This window comes from Motacilla alba, chromosome 27 (assembly GCF_015832195.1).
Source record: "Motacilla alba alba isolate MOTALB_02 chromosome 27, Motacilla_alba_V1.0_pri, whole genome shotgun sequence".
Lineage (NCBI taxonomy): Eukaryota > Metazoa > Chordata > Aves > Passeriformes > Motacillidae > Motacilla > Motacilla alba.
In genome coordinates this window covers 4,214,324-4,232,995 of record NC_052042.1, presented here as the reverse complement: position 1 = coordinate 4,232,995, position 18,672 = coordinate 4,214,324, and the positions used below count along the sequence as shown (strand labels likewise).

Here is an 18,672-nt window from a genome sequence, read left to right as displayed (position 1 = left end):
CTTGGCTTGTCTCAGTGTTCCTTTCTTTCAGTAGACTCTGAAAGCCTCCTGGGTGCTGCTGAGTTTTGGTGTGGGCTGGAAGCAGCAGCAGGAGCTGCAGGGCTGGGCCCACACGGAGGATTTGCCCCCGGGGTTTGTGTGGCACATGGGCACAGCAGGGTCCCTGCTGGGCACTCTCAGGGACCCAGAGAGTCACAGGAGTGATTAGTTTGGAGAAGACCTCCCAAGATGGTCCAACCTGTGACGAATCCCCACCTGGTCACCCAGCCCCAGAGCACTGAGTGCCTCGTCCAGTTGTTCCTTGGACACCTCCAGGGATGGGACTCCACCAGCTCCCTTAAGAGCCCATTCTGTGAAGAAATTCCTCCTGATGTCCATCCTGAGCCTGCCCCGGCCCAGCCTGAGGCCGTTCCCTCTCCTCCTGTCCCTGTTCCCAGGAGCAGAGCCTGACCCCCCTGGCTGTCCCCTCCTGGCAGGAGCTGTGCAGAGCCAGAAGGGCCCCCTGAGCCTCCTTTTCTCCAGCCTGAGCCCCTTTCCAGCTCCCTCAGCCTCTCCAGGGGCTCCAGCCCCTTCCCTGGACACTCTCCAGCCCCTCAGTGTCCTTTTAAAGTGAGGGGATCAGAACTGGACCCAGCACTTGAGCTGTGGCCTCACCACTGCCTGGCACAGGGGGTCAATCCCTGCCGACCACACGTTTTGACAAGGCAGGTGCCATTGGCCTTTCTGCCCTCCTGGGCTCACGTTCAGCTGCCTGTCAACCACCACCCCCAGCTCTTTTCCAGTGCCTCCCGGCCCGCAGTGCCGCGCGGCTGGACGCGGCCAAGGTACCGGGCCCGGTGCAGCCGCGCCTCGGCCCCGCTGAGGGCCCCAACATGGCGCCGGCTCCTTCCCCGCCGCTCGCGGGAGCTCCGGCCGTGACGTCACGCGAGCGCGCCCGCGCGTCACGTGTCGCGCGCGGTGACGTCACGCGCAGCGTCTCTCGCCGGTGAGCGGCGGCCGCAGCCTGAGGGGTCCGTGAGGGGCCCGGGGTGAGGGGCCCGGGGCCGTGCGGGGGGGCCCGGCAAGGGTGAGGGGCCCGGGGCTGTGCGGGAGGGTCCGGGGCGGAACGGGAGGGCCCCGCACGGGTGAGGCCCCGGGGTTGTGCGGGAGGGTCCGGGGCGGAACGGGAGCGCCCCGCACGGGTGAGGGCCCCGCACGGGTGAGGAGCCCCGGGGGTGTCGCTGCTCTGGAGGGCTCCGGGCAGCTCTTGCCGGAGTTACCGCTCTCCTGGGGCTGTCCTGAGGCTGCGGGCCCGGGCGGAGTTCGAGGGTTCGGTGCTTTGTGGGGGTACCGGGTGGTGCTTACCCGGGTTTCCGGGCCTCGCGTTGAGCGCGGCTCGCTGCTCGCTGAGGGTGACGCCGCTGTGCCCGCAGGTGTGCCGCCCTTTCTGCTGCGCCTGTCCCACAGCGGCGGATCCATGTCTTTCCTTGTAAGTAAACCCGAGCGCATTAGGGTGAGTGTTGAAGATCTTCCAGCTTCCCTCGTGTCTCGGTAGAACGAGTCTCGCGCTTGTGCAGAGTGGCCGGGCCTGGAGAGCACCACAAGGGCACAGGAGAACTGGTTATAGGGTTGATGACAGGACACGGGTCAGTGTGCAATGCAGAGGGGCTCTAATGGGCTTTCCCTCTGAAGAAAAAGGGCCATAAAGCTGCCTATTTTCAGTCGTTCTTTAAGAAGTAGCCTCCTCACCTGTGTCACAATTTATGGTTTTTTTTTTCCTTCGCTTTGCTTGCAAAGCTGAACACAACAGCTTTTTTTGATTCTGCTTTTCAGCAGAACCACTTCTAACGCTTTCAAATGGTGTTCTTGCACACGAGTTTTGAGTCATCATCACCTAAAGACTCATTGGTGCTTTCTAGGACTGGCTTCTCGTGCACACCTGTTCATTAAACTGTTTTGCTAAGTAGCATATTCTGCCATGGGAGTGTTTGTGATTGATGTTATAACCAAAATATTTGAATTCTCAGAGATTCCCCCTCTTTGTAAATAGCAAAAGCATTTTTCTAAACCTCTTACACCTAAAAAGCCAACTTTTGCTTGGCTGCATGAGGAGGTTGTTGCATACTGATGATTTTTGCTGTGTGTGCGTGTATAAAAACTTGTTTGAATGAATTAAATGATATTAAATTTATTTGCAAGTGCATGTTGATTTGGAATAACAGCAGCACCCGTTGCATGCCGTTGGCCCAAGAAGGGAACATCCTTGTCCAAAAGAAGGATGTCACTGGTGGTACAGCAAACCCATTTCACACCACAGCAGGATCATTGAAATTTGGGTTTTTTTTTTCTTGTGGGGAAGGGGAAAAGAAGCTTTTCTCTAGATGCAATAACTGATTATGTGGAGAATTTGTATTTCTTTCAGCGGTGGGTGTCTGAGAAGTTCATTGTTGAGGGATTAAGAGAGTTTGAGCTGTTTGGAGGTAAGTTTCCCTCTTGTCAAGTGACATTGCTAGGAATGTTTTATTTTAGCTGTAAAGCTTGGTAATTTGGTAGTAAAGATGTATTTTATCACTGAAAGAGATGATTAAATCTCATTGTAAATCCACATATTCAAGCTGTCTAAGCCCAGAAATTTAACATGGAAGTGTCCAAGATGTAGTAAGTTATTTGGAAATCATTTCCATATTGATAACAGTTCTAAGACAGTTCTCTATTGCTTAGCATAACCACATTTTACCATAACCAGCATTTTTTTTTGTATGAAGAGATGGATTTGGGGTTTGGGAAGGTTAATTCTAATTTTTTGAGTAAAAATGGATTTTGAAACTGCTGAGCAGCAGCTGACAGGGTTGTGCTCTGCCTCTGCATATCAAAGTTGCCCACTAGGATGCAGAATTCCTGATCAATGACATGGAAAACAAACAGAGCAGAGGAAACACGTCTAGATTTTGAGCTTCCAGGTGGAGTAAAGGAATTTTTATTACTTTAAATAACATTAGGTGATTTCTTCTCTATGTAAGAGTCATCTTTGAATGTGTTTATAATCATAGAATTGTTCAGGTTGGAAGGGACCTTTAAAGATCACCCAGTCCTTCAAGGGACGTGACAGAAGGTTCATACTTAGAGTTACAGTAATAAAAATTGTCACCTTCCATTTCTGTCAAATGTACAAACAGCAGCACTGTGGATACCTTTGCTCCTGTACACGTGCTGCAATTCTGTGTGCAAATTAAATGACTTTCTATAAAACAAAAAAAAATCCTGTCCGTTTGATACCCAAAGGGGTCATCCAGGGTTATTTTCTTCGTTTTCCAACACTGTTTGAACGGGTATCTGTTGAACACAACATGGTGAACAATTAATTTCTTTACTCCAGAGCAGCCTCCGGGTGACTCTCGGAGAAAAGTAAGTGACTTGTGCAGGCTGTGGTGCTGTGGTTCATTGCATGGAGATTATTCCTTGTGGAAGTTTGATTTTTTTCTTTTTACCTTAGTTCTATATCTCATCTCTATATTTAGCTCTACAAGTGTGGAAACAGGTTTCACCCTGGAGTGGAGATTTTGGTGTGTGGTTTTCAAACTGGATGCCATGACTCAAAAATTCAAACTCGATCTCTTGGATTTCTATTTGTTTGTCGTTCTCCTCCCCCCAGCCCCTCAAGGCTCTCTCTTTGAGGTGATTTAGTTCTGATCCTTCAGAGAAAGGAAGGAAGAGTTTTGTTTTATGGAACTTCTGGAAGGTGTGTTCTGCAGGCCCTGCCTGGTTCACAGTGAGCATGGAACACACAAAATATCACAATTAACAATAGGGCATCTTAGTCTGAATGATCCCCACCTCCCCACACCACAGGTGTGCAGCTGTTGCTCTAGTTTAAGCTAATTACAAACACAAATTAAGTGTGATTTGATCATAACTCTGTCAGTTCAAGCTGCTTCTAATTGATTTTTGTGCCAGTGTCTGTAATTTACTGGCACAAACAAAGCTCTCAACAGGAGATGTTTATGGAATGTTTTATATAAAATTGAGTCGATTCCCACCTTTTTTAAAATTGCTGAGTGTCAGACATGCTTGGCTGGAAGCAAATTGAGATTAGCATCTGTTTTGGTTATTTCCAAGGGTTTTTTGGGATTTAGACACATGCTGATTCTCATTTTGATCTTTTTACATCTAAATAAAAGCCTTTTTTTTCCACCAGGGCTGGAGAGAAAGGCACATAATTTGGGGAGGGGGGTGGGAGGAAAATTTCTGTTGCTTGTCTGAAGTGAGGGAGGGAGTGAGGAGATGGAGGGGAAGACAGCAGAACAAAACTGATATTCCCTCTTCCTGACTCAGATGAATGTCATTTGGCAAATGCAGATCCTTGCAAGCATCACATAAGTGATTGTGTTCTGGCATTTATACCAGCAGTTGCCTTTCAAAGATTAATTTCCTTTCAATCGATCTCAAATTAAACTGGGCTCCCAAGCCAAAAGCCAGCTCTAAATGAATGCCATGCCATAAAACTGGTCATGAGGGACTTCATTTTGCAGCTGCTTTTGACCATACACCAAAAATTGTCCTGTGTGAAACCACTGAGGAGCTTTTTTGCAGTACCTCATAAACGACATTTCAGTTTAACTTTCTTTTTTCAAACTGTTGTATGGTGTTGATAAATCTCTGGTTGAGCTCCTTTTGCATTAACTCTGTTATTGGCCGCTGCTAACATGAGGAGAGGTGAGTGAAGACCTCGGGCTGGAAGACTTTTTCAATAGGGAATTCACAGTATTTTTCCATTACTGCACAACCTACACCATTAATAAGATGAAATCGATTTGATTCTTTGCATTTGTTTTGTTGGCTTATGCTCTCCCTGGAGTGGACTTTAATAAAGCAAACCACTTCCACGTCGCTCAGTGTCTCACCAGCTGTCACTGCTCCATGACTGCTTCCATCTCCTTGGTGGTGCCTTTGTGCTTCAGAGGGTTCTGCCTGCCTGTGTGTCTCTCCTGGCAATCTTGCTTTTGCCAGCACTGTGTGAAATCGCTGAAAGGAGCGATGGATGATAAAGCTGAGATCAGAATGGACGGGCCTCTCCAGCAGAAGTTTGAAATCCTGAGTGGAAAGTTGCTGCCTGTTCTGAGCCGAGAAACAGCGCTGTAGTGATCACTAAAGGGAAGGATCTGGGAATGCTGCTCGCAGGGGTTTAGCTGTGCTGAGATGGGACTGAGTTGTTTGTGCTGAAATTATCTCAAAGCACACCACAAATCTTAATTTTTGCCTTTTCCCTTAATGGAAGATGCACCTGTTTTAAAGGTAGGCAGCGTGCTCTTCAAAGCCAGTCGGAAAGGTGGAACTTGGGAAGTGTGGCTCTGATTTACTCCCAGAGTACACTTAGCACCCAGAGGGGATTTACAGCAAGCTCCTGCCTGTGCTCTTTGCACTGCCTTTACCCTGGGCTGAGGGTAGAACAGCAAGTTCCTTGTTTTTCGGCTGTCACTGTGTTATTTCCATCTTTCAGTGATGGAAATAAAGAGCAGAGTCTGCTGTCATGGTAGGAAAAGGCACAAACTTTTTCTGCTTCATGTACCATGAGAAAGGTCTGATAAAGGGCATTTGCAGTTGATGAAGAATCAGGTGGAAAAATTGAGCTGGTGTTCCAAATGCCAGGAGGAGTTAATGTGCTGGAAATTGGAGATAACTAAAGACAATTTTAGATACCACATAAATTTTAATCCCCTTTAGACTGCTCTCCTTGTGACTTTGGACATTTGAAGGAGTTGGAAGGTTGCAAGAACATTGAAGTTTATCATCTGCAAAATCCTGCAGGGGAAGATTTCAGTGTGTGTAAATAAGGCAGAAAGCTTTATGTCAGATGGAGTGAGGGAAAGCTGACAGGCTTGGGAATGCTGCTTCCCTCTGTGCTCTGGGGGTGCTTTTTTCCCCCTTTTTATTTAGAAGCACTTATGCTTTGCAGTTTTTGCTTTCATTTGGAGCTTCTCTTTTCATGTGTCTGATTTTCTTCATCACTTGTACCATTCAGCTGTGCAGCTTCAGCTGTGCTGGGCTTATCCCAGGTGAGCAGCTGAAAACCAGGAGCATCCACCAGGAGCACCAACTGTTACAGTGCAGAGAAGGGCTGAGAACAGCTTCCTCTGGCTCAGGCAACGGGGTGGTGGCACGCAAGTTTGTAATTATAAGAGAAAGGCATTTACTGTAAAGCAGAGTTTAGGCTGTCCTGGGGAACAATAATTGGCTTTATCAAAATATTCCTGAATAAATTCTCACAGCAATTAAAAATCTACTTGTTACGTGTTTTGTGACACAGATGTCTGGATCTTCTGAAATGAGGCATCTCCTGAGTTTCAATTGATAAATGACTATTTAAAATTATTTTGACAGCAACTAAATCCTCTTCTGTATTCCTATTATTTTGAAGTGTATGATAATGAGGGGCAGATGATTTTTCCAGCAGGCGATCTGCATTTCCTTTGACCTGACTTCATTTTTTTTTCCTCAGACAAATGAGGCGAGCTCCGAGTCGATAGCTTCTTCCCCTAAAAGGGACACCATGAGCAACTTCCTGCCAGACAGCAGCTGCTATGAGTTGCTCACTATCATAGGTAATTCTTCAGGGCTGGGGGATCAGAGTCTGTTTGTAAAGAAAATAATTTCTGCAGATTTGTCCTTTTCTTGATTGATTGCTTATTTTTGATATTGGGTGTCTGCGTCTTTGATTTTAAAATCATTTGAATAAAAAAATGAGATGCAAGTCCTAAAGGTTGTCACCTGAGAGGGACATGTATTGGGTCAGTGATGCTGGGGGTGCAGTGCAGTCAGCAGAAGCAGCCTGAACCTGTCCTTGGTGCTCCTAATCATCAGCAGAAGCAGCCTGAAACCTGTCCTTGGTGCTCCTAATCACTGTTCTTGCCTCAGTCCTGAATTTGAAGACAGGATAGTTCTGCTGGTTAGGAGGATTCCTCTCAGTGGGATGCATGCCAAGGAACAATTACTCTTTTTTACAAGGTCAGAAGTAGTTTCAGTGACTGAGGGTAAAGGTTATTGAAGGGTCAGGGGCTGGAAGAGTTCTCTCAGTGCCTCCAAAAGCATTACTGGAGCTTTCATGCTTTCTCTTTCAGGCAGAGGCTTTGAAGACTTGATGGTTGTGAACCTGGCCAGGTACAAACCCACAGGAGAGTATGTCACAGTCAGAAGAGTGAACTTGGAGGCCTGCACAAATGAAATGGTCACATTCTTGCAGGTAACACCACTCATCCTGCGAGCTTAGAAGAGGACAGACAGCGAGAGCAGTGCCTATCAATTTGCAGTCATGTTTCTGCATTTACTAAATTTAATAAAAATATTTTTCATTTTAGGGGGAGCTTCATGTTTCCAAGCTCTTCAACCACCCTAACATCGTGCCATACAAAGCAACTTTCATAGCTGACAATGAGCTGTGGGTGGTGACTTCTTTCATGGCCTATGGTGAGTGGAGAGGGGGTACCTTTTTCTGACCCTCATGCTCTGTGAAATGAAATCGAAGAGCTGAAGTGTCTTTGGGGATTTTGTTCTGACAGGTGCTGTTTGGTTTCTTTCTAGGTTCTGCAAAAGATTTAATCTGTACCCATTTTACAGATGGGATGACTGAACTGGCCATTGCTTACATTCTCCAAGGTGTCTTGAAAGCACTTGACTACATCCACCATATGGGCTATGTGCATAGGTATTGAAAAATACATTGGTCATTTTCCTTCTGGTGGAAGTTCTTGGAAATAAGAGTAGAGCAGAGGCTGAATCAGGAGACACAGAACAACATTAAATTTTGTGTTAGTTTGCTCTTAGAGCAAATCAGTTTGATGCTCATGGGAAGTGACATCACTGACCTTACTAAGCTGCACAGAAGTGTTGTTGTGGAGCAGACTTATCCCAAAGACCACTGTGTATCTAAAATCACAGTCCATAACATTTAGTCCTGCATTTCTCCTTGCCACAGAGACATTCTTTGTGAACTTGCAAAGGTGACGAATAGAATCCTGTTAACTGATTTTGCCCAGCATCCAAAGATGGTTGTTAGGAGTCTCGGCCTCCTGGTAGGAAGCTGCTCAGGTATTGTCCTGTGCATTGAGCTGTTTGCTAAAGGCCAGGGAACCTGACTGCTTTGTTCCTTTTTTGCCCAGGAGTGTTAAAGCCAGCCATATCCTGATCTCTGTGGATGGGAAGGTGTACCTCTCTGGCCTGCGGAGTAACCTGAGCATGATCAACCACGGGCAGCGACTCAAAGTCGTTCATGACTTCCCCAAATACAGCATCAAAGTGCTGCCTTGGCTCAGTCCTGAGGTTTTGCAGCAGGTGTGTTTGAAAGAAACTGCTTGTGTTGAATGATGTGTTGTATCTGTATAATTTTGTGAGCACTTGGAGCGTGTTGAAGGGGTGTAGGGTGGGAGACATGAGAGAACCTTCTAGTTGCATTCTAGTCCTTTTTTCTCTTCTTTTTATCTCAAAAGCAGTGACCCTTAGCAAGGGGAAGGGTACATGAATGCAAGGAAAAAGAAGGGGAGAGGCTAAAGGAAACAGATCTGGGCTGAATGCAGGGCAAGTGGACAGAATTTGATCTAGTTGACTCAACAGTTTAGTTGTAGGCACCTCTACAGGTTGTCTCATTAACAAAGTGTTACATCAGATACAGGTTACCCAGGGCAGATGCCATCCCTACAGGCTGGCTGATTTCAGTTACATAAATGTTGCCCTTAACTGTGTGTTTTAACAAACCAAAAAACCCTCACCACAATAAACCAGTGTATCTGTGGCTTGTGCTGTTCCTGTTATAATCATCTGAGTTTGTTGGCTTGCAGTTGAAATCTTGGGTATTGCCCATTCAATCACATCCAAGTCCCTGAAGCTAATTTTTCTTTTCCTTTTCGTGTAGAACCTGCAGGGTTACGATGCAAAATCTGACATTTACAGTGTGGGGATAACGGCCTGTGAGCTGGCAAACGGACACGTCCCATTTAAAGACATGCCTTCTACTCAGGTAGGGTTTGCAAACTCCTTTCTCGTCCTTCGTCCTGGCACCTGGAACTGCTTTCCTGCTCTGGGATGTGAGCACGGAAGGGCGTCCTGCCCGCACGAATGGGAAACCTTAACTGTGCCGGTGCTGTGCCCCTGCTCTTCCAGATGCTCTTGGAAAAGCTGAACGGAACTGTTCCCTGCCTGCTGGACACCACCACAATTCCTGCTGACGAGCTGACCATGAAGACGTCCCGCTCCAGCGCAAACTACGGCGTGGGGGAGAGCACGGCCGTGAGCAACGCGCGCGCGGCCAACGGCGAGCCGGCCCTGCACCCCTACCTCCGCACCTTCTCCACCTACTTCCATAACTTCGTGGAGCAGTGCCTCCAGAGGAACCCCGATTTCAGGTAAGGCCAGGTGAAAGCTGCTCTCCCCACCTGGGCTATTCTAGGGTTGGTTAAGCTGTGGGAGTTAGCAGATATTGGTCACAGTTTTGTTTCCAAAAGTGTAGTGGAGTGAGGATGTGCCCCATTGTAGAATGAGCAGTGTTAACACTTGGAGCACTTCCTGTATGAGAGCCTGAGGAATTCCTTTGCAGCCTTCCTTGGGGGATGAGTGGTGCTGCACATCAGGAAAATAAACAACTTGTGTTTCTGGCCTCTGTGGGACCGTGTTTACCCAGCTCCCATCACTGCAAATGGCTGCTCTTCAGCCAGCAGACAGCAATGATGCCAAGTGATCAAAGCTGCATTTTCTTTGTGGTGAGGGAAATCAGTAGCCATGAGAGACTTTTCAGGGGTGCCCTGCTGCTCAGGTGGTCCTTGGGCAGATGTAGGGGGTGCAAGTATGTAACTTAAAGGTTAGAAGGAGGAGGTTGAACTCCTTGCATGAAACATTACATGATTGTAAATGCTTAGTAAGCAATGCTGCTGCTGAAAATAGGGAGATACCCGACAGCTGAGAAAGGGGAGAGGCAGGAAGGACCCTGGTCTTTTCTTATTCCCACTACCCAACTTCAAGCACTGACTCATGTTCTTGTGTGCTTCCCTCATTCTGCCTCCCTTCCACAGGCCAAGCGCAGGCACTCTGCTCAGTCACCCCTTTTTTAAGCAGGTAAGGAGCTAATTTAGCTACAGGTAAATGCTTTGCTTTGTCTTGCTGAGAGGGTGGGGATGTTGAGTTGCTGGATTTTCTGGGATTGGGAAGATTACATCAGTTTTTTGACTTATTCGTAGTGCACTGTGGTGATTGCCACATCTGGGGAAGTGCTTAGGCTGTTCTTGAAGCATCTCTTACCTCAGAGAGGTTCTAAATCTGCCTGTTTTGGGAGCCACAACAGCTCTTCCCCCGCAGGCTGCTGAGTTCTGGGGCGAGGCAGTTCTAACCTGCTCCTTAAGGAGTCCAAAGGGTGCCCCGTGCGTTTCCTCCTGTTTCTGCCTGCAGTGCTGGGTGTGGAGCAGCACCTGAGCAGCCCCATGTCTCCCTCTGTCCTTCCTGTGCAGATCAAGCGCCGTGCTTCCGAAGCACTCCCCGAACTTCTGCGCCCTGTCACCCCCATCACCAATTTGGAAGGGACGCTGCCCCAGGATCCCAGTGGCATTTTTGGGTTGGTATCAAATCTGGAGCAGCTGGATGTGGATGACTGGGAATTCTAGAAAAATACACTGGGGAGGAACTTTCTGGACATTGTAATTTATTGGTCCTGTTCGTAAAAGCTGATGAATGTTACACACAGAAGAGTTTACAGGTCCTTGGGAAGGAACTTCAACTGCTTGTTTACTTAAGAAGTAAAGCCTGGATACAAATGGACAGACCTGAGCTGGAAAAGGATCGATCCAAGGAGCTGTGGAGTATTCCAGAAGGTGCAGTGCCTGGAGCTCCCATTCTTCCAGCTGAGCTCTGGCAGAGCACTCGAGGGTGTTGAGTGAGTCTGTGTAGTTGTGGTCTGTATTTATGTGTTTCTAAAAATCACTGGCTTCCTCACAGTTGAGGCTGCATGTCCCTGTCCCCTTTGGTTCTTTCTCTTTTAAGGGTGCCTTAGAGTTGAGGGGAGGTGGGCAGCTTTTAGTTTAGGGCATTCTCTTAGAACTAGTCAAGTTCCTGTAACTGTTGTCACAGGGCGAGTTTAAAGGGGGGGAAAAGGGTGATGAAAAATGGGAGATCAAAGACAAGCTGGTGCCCTTCTAGGCACTCCTGCTGCCCTGGGCATTCCTCTGCAGCACTGGATTTGTCCAGTCTAGAGAGGGCTTTTGAAGACTTCTCACTCGATGCTGAGCACTCTGAACTCCAGGTCAGACAGGGCCTCCCCTTCCAGCTTCCTGGGTCACCAGAGCAGTGTGGATGCCTGGGCAATGTACCAGCTTTTTTATCCCCTTCCTGTTGAACTTCATGTTAGCTGGGCTGGTTTCACAGCACGAAACACTCTTACCTGCCTGTCTCAGTGACTTACCCTGGCACAGAAGGAAAGTAAATTGATTTTCATGCTGATCCTCTTGCTCACAACTCCTGTACAGAATTGAACTTTAACCTTTCCATTACCATTGCTGTCCTGCCTTCCCTCACTGACAGGTAAAAGCTGCTCACGTGGCTCCCTGTGATTCATGGCTGTGTGACTCTGCCCTGCTGCTGTGGCAGCTCTCCCCCATTCTGTGGTGTTTGGTGTGTTTGGAAGTGTATTTAAGGCTTTTAGTTTGACTTTTTTTCCAAGGACCATGGTGCTGAAGGTCATCTGCTCTTTACTGAAGCACTGAGAATCCTTGCATAGGTGCAGTTGATGGGAGTAGTGGTGCTGGCAACAGGTCCTTCTTGTGTTTATAAATTGTACTTGAACCCAGATGAAGTTTGTTACTCTAGTTTTTTTTCCAGTACAAATAAAATATTTCTGAAGTTGTTTTTTAAGTCTGCTGTTTGTGCAGGATGATGGAGTGAATCACAGAGGGTGACAGGCTGGCTGTGCATGCTTGCTTTTACCTTAGTTTCGTACAGCTCACCAGTTTATGGCAGCTGCCTTCATGCTTCAGAAACATACTTCAACTAAAGCAACAAGCTGCAAACACCTGCACTTGCTCTTTTCTGAAAGTTTCAGTAGAATTCTCCCAGTCGCAGGAGTGTTTGGCAAGGCCAGGCCCAGTTCTACTTCCTCCCTCTGATCAGGTTTGATTTCCTGCCTTGTTAGGAAGTCTTACAAACAGGGCTGATTCAAAAGGGGTGTAGCCCACTGAAGATCTGTCCCTATCTTGAGTTCTAGGAACCAAGACAGGAGGAATAATTGCCCAGTAACTGCAATGCTCCAAGCTGCTTTCCCTGAATTAGCATTTTTAGGGTGAAGGATGAACTTAATGCAAGCTCAGATTTCTCATCCCTGCCCCTGCCTCCAGTTTGCTCCATGCTCAAAGATCAGGGGTTTAAATTAACTCTGTTCCCTGCTTGCACAGGAGCAGGATCCCTGCAGGGTTAGGAGTGAAACAGCAGCACCGTGGTGAGAAGCAGCAATTCCACAGTAACTGAACGTTCACCCTCCTTCCCTGGCTGCACTCAGGGGTGCTGGGGGTAGCAGATGGCTCGCTCAGCCCTGGAGTCTTACCTGTCCTGCCCTGTGCCCCCACAGGGCAGCGAAGACAGAGTCCAGCACAGGTGGACACGGTTCAGTAGCTGCTGGTTGGATACAGAACCCCTGGCTGCAGCTGGTAGCTTTTTTTTTCTCCTACAAAAGCTTTATTCAGTTATGTACAAAATGTGTTTGCTACTGTGGATCCCCTTCTTGGTCTGACTGTTGCTCCTCTTCTTCCTCCCCTTTGTGTTTTTCCAGTTTTGCCATGAGCTCTGAAAAACAGAACAGGCACGATGAGGCTCCAGGTGCAGGGGCTGCCCCGGAGCCAGGGGCCCAGGTGCTGTGAACACCCAGGACCAGGGCAGCTACCAAAAACCCCTTGCCTACAGGGGCTCAGCTTGGAGCCCCGCTGTTGGCCGAGTCCAGGCAGGAGCTGAGTCATTCCCTCAGTGCTTTCCTGACCACACAAGCTGCTGCCTCTGCTCTCCAGTCGCTCCCCAGGTTCCCCACCTGGGCAAGCACAGATGCTCAAGTTGCATCGGTGATTATTTCCTGACACTAACTGAGCTCTGCTGGCAGCCAGGAGCTGGGAAGTGCAGCTCAGGGCCCGGCCCAGCAGCAGGAAGCTCCATCAGGAGCTGGTGCCTTTGCTGCTCAGGTGCTCCCTCAGAAGCCCCTCTGCCCAGGTGCCCGTTACCTTTTGCAGGGTTGAAGACCCCGTTGGTTTGCTTGTCACAGACGTAGCAGCGCTGGGATTTGCGGTAGTGCTGCAGGGCACAGCTCTCACAGAAGTAGTGCCGACACCTGTACGGAGACACGGAGGCCACTGCAAGTCCCCAGTCACAACCACTGTGCCCTAGAGTCAGAAACTACTGACTGCTGCTCACAGGAACATCAAGGTTGAGAATGACCTCCAGGATCGAGTCCAGCCTTTGCCCAAACGCCACCTTGTCACCCAAACCACGGCACTGAGTGCCACGTCCCCTCGTTCCCCAGGGACGGGGACTCTACCAGCTCCCTGGCAGCCCCTTCCACTGCCTGACAGCTCTCTCCATGGTCCCCAGGGGAGGCAAAAGTGAGCTGCAGGCACAGCTTCCTCTGCAGCCCTGTCCCCGTGGAAGGTGTTTCAGCATCGCTTCACTGATGTGAGCGACAGCACAGAGCCACCAGTGAGCTCTTCCAGGCACAGGACAGCGTTCAGGGCTGTCCTCAGCCTCCTCCTCATCCTCACCAAGCTCCTGGCTTCCCCATGCTCACATTTCTTTGCTCATTCAGTGTCCAGGAGGAATGATGGCATGAAAACAAAATCTCAAGGTTAAGGGGGAAAGATGAGGCAGTGAGGCAGCATCTGTGGAAATCTAAAAAGTGCTTGAGAAAGTGCTTGAGATCCCTTCCAAGGGGATGCTCCAGATGCAGCTGTGAGACTCCCTGGCTCTCACAGGATTCCCCCACCCACCAGAAAGCCAGGGCAGACAACAAGCAGGTTCTACCCACAGCCTGTGGGCTGGGTTTGCCTTTGCCATAGTCAATGAATGACTCCTGAGCTGCACGGAAACCACCCGTGGCTGCTCGTGCCAAACAGCCACTTACTTGGTGACCACGGGGTTCTTGAAGGAACCTCTGCAGATGAAGCATTTGAAAGGCATGTCCTCCTCATCACTGCTCACCTCGTAGTTTTCATCATCTGCAGAAGAGAAAGTGAACCAGAGTGGAGTGAGAGAAGAAGCCAGCCCAGCCCACATGTGGGGCACCAAATAATAAATAAGGGGAGAGCACAGCAGGCGAGATTCAATCTCTGCTGGAAACAATGGAGCTCTGGCACCTGGCTGTTGCTGATGTCAGTAACACGTGTGGGACTGTGCTATAATTAGGGCTAATGAGCCAGCAGGCCTGTTGCTCATCTCAGGAGAAAATTGTCTTCTACTTCACCCACTCACTGCTATAAAGAGAAACATCCTCCAGCTCCCTCCTGTTTTTTTAGACTTTCTTCCAAACCAGCTGCCACCAAGTTCTGGCTCCAACTGAGCACAGAATAGCCCCCCCTTTGCACAGCAGCACTCACGAGGCCTGGGCCACACCTCTGGATACTGAGTGACAAATGACATGCCACCTCCTGGGCATCGAGGGGACAGACAGTGCCATCTCCCCAGCTGCACGCAGCAGTGCTCTCCTCCGCAGAGAGCCAGGGGTTATCTGAAAGCAGCAGCTCTGCTCAGCACTGTCAGAGGCTCCTGGCCCTCGGCTGGTCCTGCAGCAGGAGCTGCAGAGCTCTGAGCAGTGCTGCAGGGCACAGGGGCCGTACCGTTGACGCCGTAGCGGCCCTCGTCCAGCTCCCGTTCGATCTGCCAGCCGTGCTTGTAGTCCGAGCGGTCGTGCAGGAACTTGCAGCTGTCTGAGCAGCACAAAGAAAGAGGAAGTAAGAGACCTGCTGCAAGGGCAGAGTGTTACCAGGACACCTAATTCCAGGGCAGCCTGAGCTTTGCCCAGCAGGAGGAATCGGATTGCTCCTCTCCAGGGCAGCTCCTGGAGCAGGTACAGGATCCCTCAGTGCTGACAGGCTGTGAGTATCATCCTCTCTGTGCCACAGGGACAGTTCCAGCAGTTGTGCACATGGGAAGTGGGACAAAGGACAGGAAAACCCATCCCTCACATGGTCTCAGTGCACACAATACCTGTAAGAATGTGGGTCACTGGAACATCCAGGGGTCCCTTCCAGGACTCCTATAACCACTAATCAGAGGCCCTGGGCTTTCAGAAGGGATGGCACGAATGACAGCCTTACATAAACAGCTCTGCACAGAAGGGTCTGTGACTCAGCACCCCAAACACGGGGTCACAGCTGGACTGGATCCTTGGCATGCCTGCTGCTCACCCCCAAAGCCGCAGAAGCCGGTCTCTTTGTAGTCCTTGCAGATGTCAGGCTGGTAGTCCCAGCGCACCGTGGCCCGCAGGTGCTCCGGAGCACGGATGGGGCCTTTCCTGAAAGGGGAAAAGAGGCTCAGCCCCGCTGCAAAGCAGCTCTGGAGCAGGGCCCTGGCCAGGAACAGACACCACACTGGTGAGGCAGAAACTGGCAGTGACAGCAGAGCTCCAGCCCCAAACACTGCCTTTGGGATGGTGCCTGAGCTCCTCTGTGCTCACAGACCCCGAGGCTCATCCCAACCCACCTCACCATTCCTGAGGAGGCATTTCCCATCGATGTGTCTTTGGGCTTCACATACTTCTGGTAGTTGTTAATGCCACGGTAGATTTTATCGTCTTCCTTTCCTCTCAGCTCCTAGGAAAGCAAGAAGAGATGATTAAGGATTGGGAGAGCTTCATGACATGAATTAACTCTGACACCAGTCTTCCTTCCCACCTCGCCTTCCTGAACACCGAGATGCCAATAAAGGCACAGAGCTCCCCTATTTGCAAAGGTTACACTCCTGGCTCCTTGAACTTCTAGGGAAGATGAGACTCTAACTCTTCTTGGTGTGCAGAAAGGGATGAGCAAAGCACAGGCTCTCCTGCTGCAGAGCACGAGTTCCTGAGGAGCAAGGCTGACTCACCTCCTGGATTTTCTGGCTGCGCTCAAAGATGGCCTGGGCATCCTTCTCCTTCTCCGTGTCCAGTTCATACACTGCTGTGGCTCCCATGTCTTCTGGGCCAACAGGTTTCTGAAAAGCAAGGAAAACTTGTGGCAAGAGTGGAGGGAACACCTGGACAAGACAGAGAGCTCCTGTCTACCTGAAGGGTTGTCACAGAGCAAGAACTGGACTCATCTGCTTTATCCCCTGGCTTTTGCTAGGGAGAATTCACCACAGGCTCCAGCCTAGTGTGTGCAGAGGCCAGAGTACTAATTCCTTATTGCTCCCAAATTTTAGCCTGCGGTCAGGGAACACTTGTTTTACTCCTTCACACTCAGCCCCAGCCCAGCGGGAAGCCCCACTCAGTTCACCCATGTCACCCAGTTCAGGTGGGTGTCAGTTCACCCAGCACTTCAATCGTGGCACCCTCCTGCCCACACACAGGATGTTACTGAGCTTCTGACCCAGCTGGGGATGGCCAAAATTCCGTTTCAAGACAGTGATCTGGTTTAGATTCCTCTTTAATGGACTGAACAGATACCTATTCCTAGCTTTCATCACATCTTCGAGAACAGCTGCACCAGAGAATAATTACAGCCAGCTTCAATTAGAAACAAATCCAACTTAGGTGCCAAAAGCTTGCAGAGTGCCAAAGCTGCCACCTCCTCCCATCCCTTCCCATTCTCTCCAGAAGGTTGGGCAAACCAAACGCTGCCTCCCTTGGGAGCAGCCAAAGATGGTCTAACATTGAAAACACAAACCCAACAGCTGAGCAAACCTGATCCAACTGCTCCCTCCCCTGAAAAATCTCTGCAGTGTTGGACAAGTCCAGTGGCATCCTGGAGTTTTAACTCCCACCTCTAAAAAGGAAAGGGGAAAGGGGAAAGGCCAACCCTCGATGGCCTCCCATGGAGGGAGGGACTATCAGAGTAAACCCAGCACAAGGCACTTGGCTGTTAAGAGGGGACAGGGAGGTGCACTAATAATAATAATAATGTCCAATGCCATGTTTAGAGTGGCAGATTCTGTCTGTGAGGAGTGGGATCCCCAGCCCCAGGTGAGCTGACACCCCAGGCCCCCTGCTGCCTGTCCTTACCGCCGACCTGGTGGATTTGTAGGTGACCCCGATCTCCCTGGCAGGATCCTCATCCTCGCTGCTGCTCGGCGCGTAGTCCGGCCTCTCCCTCGTGCAGCGCCTGGTCTGGAGGGGGACAGCAGGGACGGGGAGAGGAAAGGCTCCAGCGCTGTGCTGGCTGAGGCTGGCAGCCCCCGCAGGCAGCCCTGGCTGGAGCAGGCGCTCCCTCGGAGCTCCCTTACCTTCTGGATCATGGGGTTGGGGGTGTCCCGCCGCCGCTCCTTGCGCACCACGGTGCTGCCCTCCTCCCCGCTGCTCTCTGCGGGGAAAGCCGGGCGTGAGGGGCACGGCCCGGGCCTGAGGCAGCCGCTGTCCCTCGGGACGCCCGCGGCAGAGCCAGCCATCCCCCCGGGAGCGCCGTCCCAAGGCTCCCGGAGCTCGGGCAGCCTTGGGGCCGTGACCGATCCCTGGGAGCCTGGGCAGTGTCCGACCACCTTCCAGGGGAAGAACCTTCTCCTAATACCCAACCTAAATCCCCCGTGACACACTGCAGGGGTCCCTCACGCCCTCGGGCTGCGGAGGGCGGCCAAGCCCCCGTGCGGGCCCTCCCTCGCCTCCCCGCTGCACCGCACCGGCTCGGCTCCCCGCGCCGCCAGGCTTCCCCCAGCCCTCACCCCGCTCCTGGTCGCTGCCGGGTCGTTTTCGCCGGCCGCTGCCCGCGGCCCGGACCCGCTTCTTGAACACGAAGCTGCAGACGCCGCTCTCCTCCGCCATCCTGTGCCGCCGAGACCGCGGCGCTGGATAGAGCGGCGCCGGAGCGGCCGGCGCGGGCAGCGCCTCCTGCAGGCGCGGAGGACTCAGCGCCCCGGGCGGGGTCGGGGTCCCGGGGAGGCTCCTCTGTCCCCCGGCCGGGGGTCCCGGGGATGCTCCTCTGTCCCCTGAGCCCCGCCGGACCCCAGCTCTGAGCTCCACTGTCTGCACAGCCCCTGCCCTCTGCACAGCCCCTGCTCTCTGCACATCCCCTTCTCTCTGCACAGCCCCTTCTCCCTGCACAGCCCCTGCTCTCTACACATCCCCTTCTCTCTGCACAGCCCCTTCTCGCTGCACAGCCTCTTCTCCCTGCACATCCCCTGCCCTCTGCACATCTCCTTCTCCCTGCACATCCCCTGCCCTCTGCACATCTCCTTCTCCCTGCACAGCCCCTTCTCCCTGCACATCCCCTTCTCCCTGCACATCCCCTTCTCTCTGCACATCCCCTTCTCTCTGCACAGCCCCTTCTCTCTTCACATCCCCTTCTCTCTGCACAGCCCCTTCTCCCTGCACAGCCCCTGCCCTCTGCACAGCCCCTTCTCCCTGCACAGCCCTCCAGCTGCGTGTGGCTGTCCCACCGCTGGCTCACATCTGGAGTGGAATTCCTCATTTATTGCCACTCGACGGCAGCGAGCCTGTTCAGCACAGATGCTCTTCGGGCAATGCAGAGTGGCAGAGGTGGTACATCAGTGGACAACAGTGTGCAC

General features: G+C 51.0%; 2 protein-coding genes across 3 annotated transcripts; one reads left to right on the top strand and one right to left on the bottom strand.

Annotated features, from left to right (window-relative positions):
* The first annotated feature begins 940 nt into the window (after window positions 1–940).
* STRADA (STE20 related adaptor alpha) lies at window positions 941–11,854 on the top strand. 2 transcript variants are annotated; one of them, XM_038163066.1, is made up of 13 exons: window positions 941–1,010; window positions 1,413–1,492; window positions 2,402–2,459; window positions 3,356–3,384; window positions 6,476–6,578; window positions 7,095–7,216; window positions 7,332–7,440; window positions 7,555–7,678; window positions 8,133–8,304; window positions 8,882–8,986; window positions 9,130–9,371; window positions 10,035–10,077; window positions 10,467–11,854. In XM_038163066.1, the coding sequence occupies exons 2-13, from the start codon at window positions 1,457–1,459 to the stop codon at window positions 10,617–10,619; spliced, it is 1,296 nt and encodes a 431-aa protein (XP_038018994.1). In that variant the 5' UTR covers window positions 941–1,010; window positions 1,413–1,456; the 3' UTR covers window positions 10,620–11,854. The 2 variants fall into 2 exon arrangements, with proteins under 2 accessions (XP_038018994.1, XP_038018995.1); XM_038163067.1 differs by having other exon boundaries at window positions 945–1,010; window positions 1,413–1,468.
* Window positions 10,641–17,993, bottom strand: LOC119712161 (E3 ubiquitin-protein ligase RNF113A-like). Its single transcript, XM_038163069.1, has 10 exons — window positions 17,830–17,993; window positions 17,398–17,474; window positions 17,177–17,281; window positions 16,063–16,170; window positions 15,682–15,791; window positions 15,387–15,493; window positions 14,817–14,906; window positions 14,105–14,198; window positions 13,212–13,318; window positions 10,641–12,786 (listed from the first exon to the last, which is right to left on the bottom strand). The coding sequence occupies exons 1-10, from the start codon at window positions 17,927–17,929 to the stop codon at window positions 12,707–12,709; spliced, it is 978 nt and encodes a 325-aa protein (XP_038018997.1). The 5' UTR covers window positions 17,930–17,993; the 3' UTR covers window positions 10,641–12,706.
* Window positions 17,994–18,672: the final 679 nt, after the last annotated feature.

What these genes read in the sequence shown, in the direction of transcription:
- STRADA (XM_038163066.1), top strand. Translation starts at nt 1,457, where the DNA reads ATGTCTTTCCTTGTAAGTAAACCCGAGCGCATTAGG. An exon ending in GACTTCTTTCATGGCCTATG is followed by an intron (nt 7,441 to 7,554) that starts GTGAGTGGAGAG and finishes GTTTCTTTCTAG; the next exon opens with GTTCTGCAAAAGATTTAATC. An exon ending in CAGAGGAACCCCGATTTCAG is followed by an intron (nt 9,372 to 10,034) that starts GTAAGGCCAGGT and finishes TCCCTTCCACAG; the next exon opens with GCCAAGCGCAGGCACTCTGC.
- LOC119712161 (XM_038163069.1), bottom strand. Translation starts at nt 17,929, where the DNA reads ATGGCGGAGGAGAGCGGCGTCTGCAGCTTCGTGTTCAAGAAGCGGGTC. An exon ending in CGGCAGCGACCAGGAGCGGG is followed by an intron (nt 17,475 to 17,829) that starts GTGAGGGCTGGG and finishes CTTTCCCCGCAG; the next exon opens with AGAGCAGCGGGGAGGAGGGC. An exon ending in ACAAATCCACCAGGTCGGCG is followed by an intron (nt 16,171 to 17,176) that starts GTAAGGACAGGC and finishes CTTGCTTTTCAG; the next exon opens with AAACCTGTTGGCCCAGAAGA.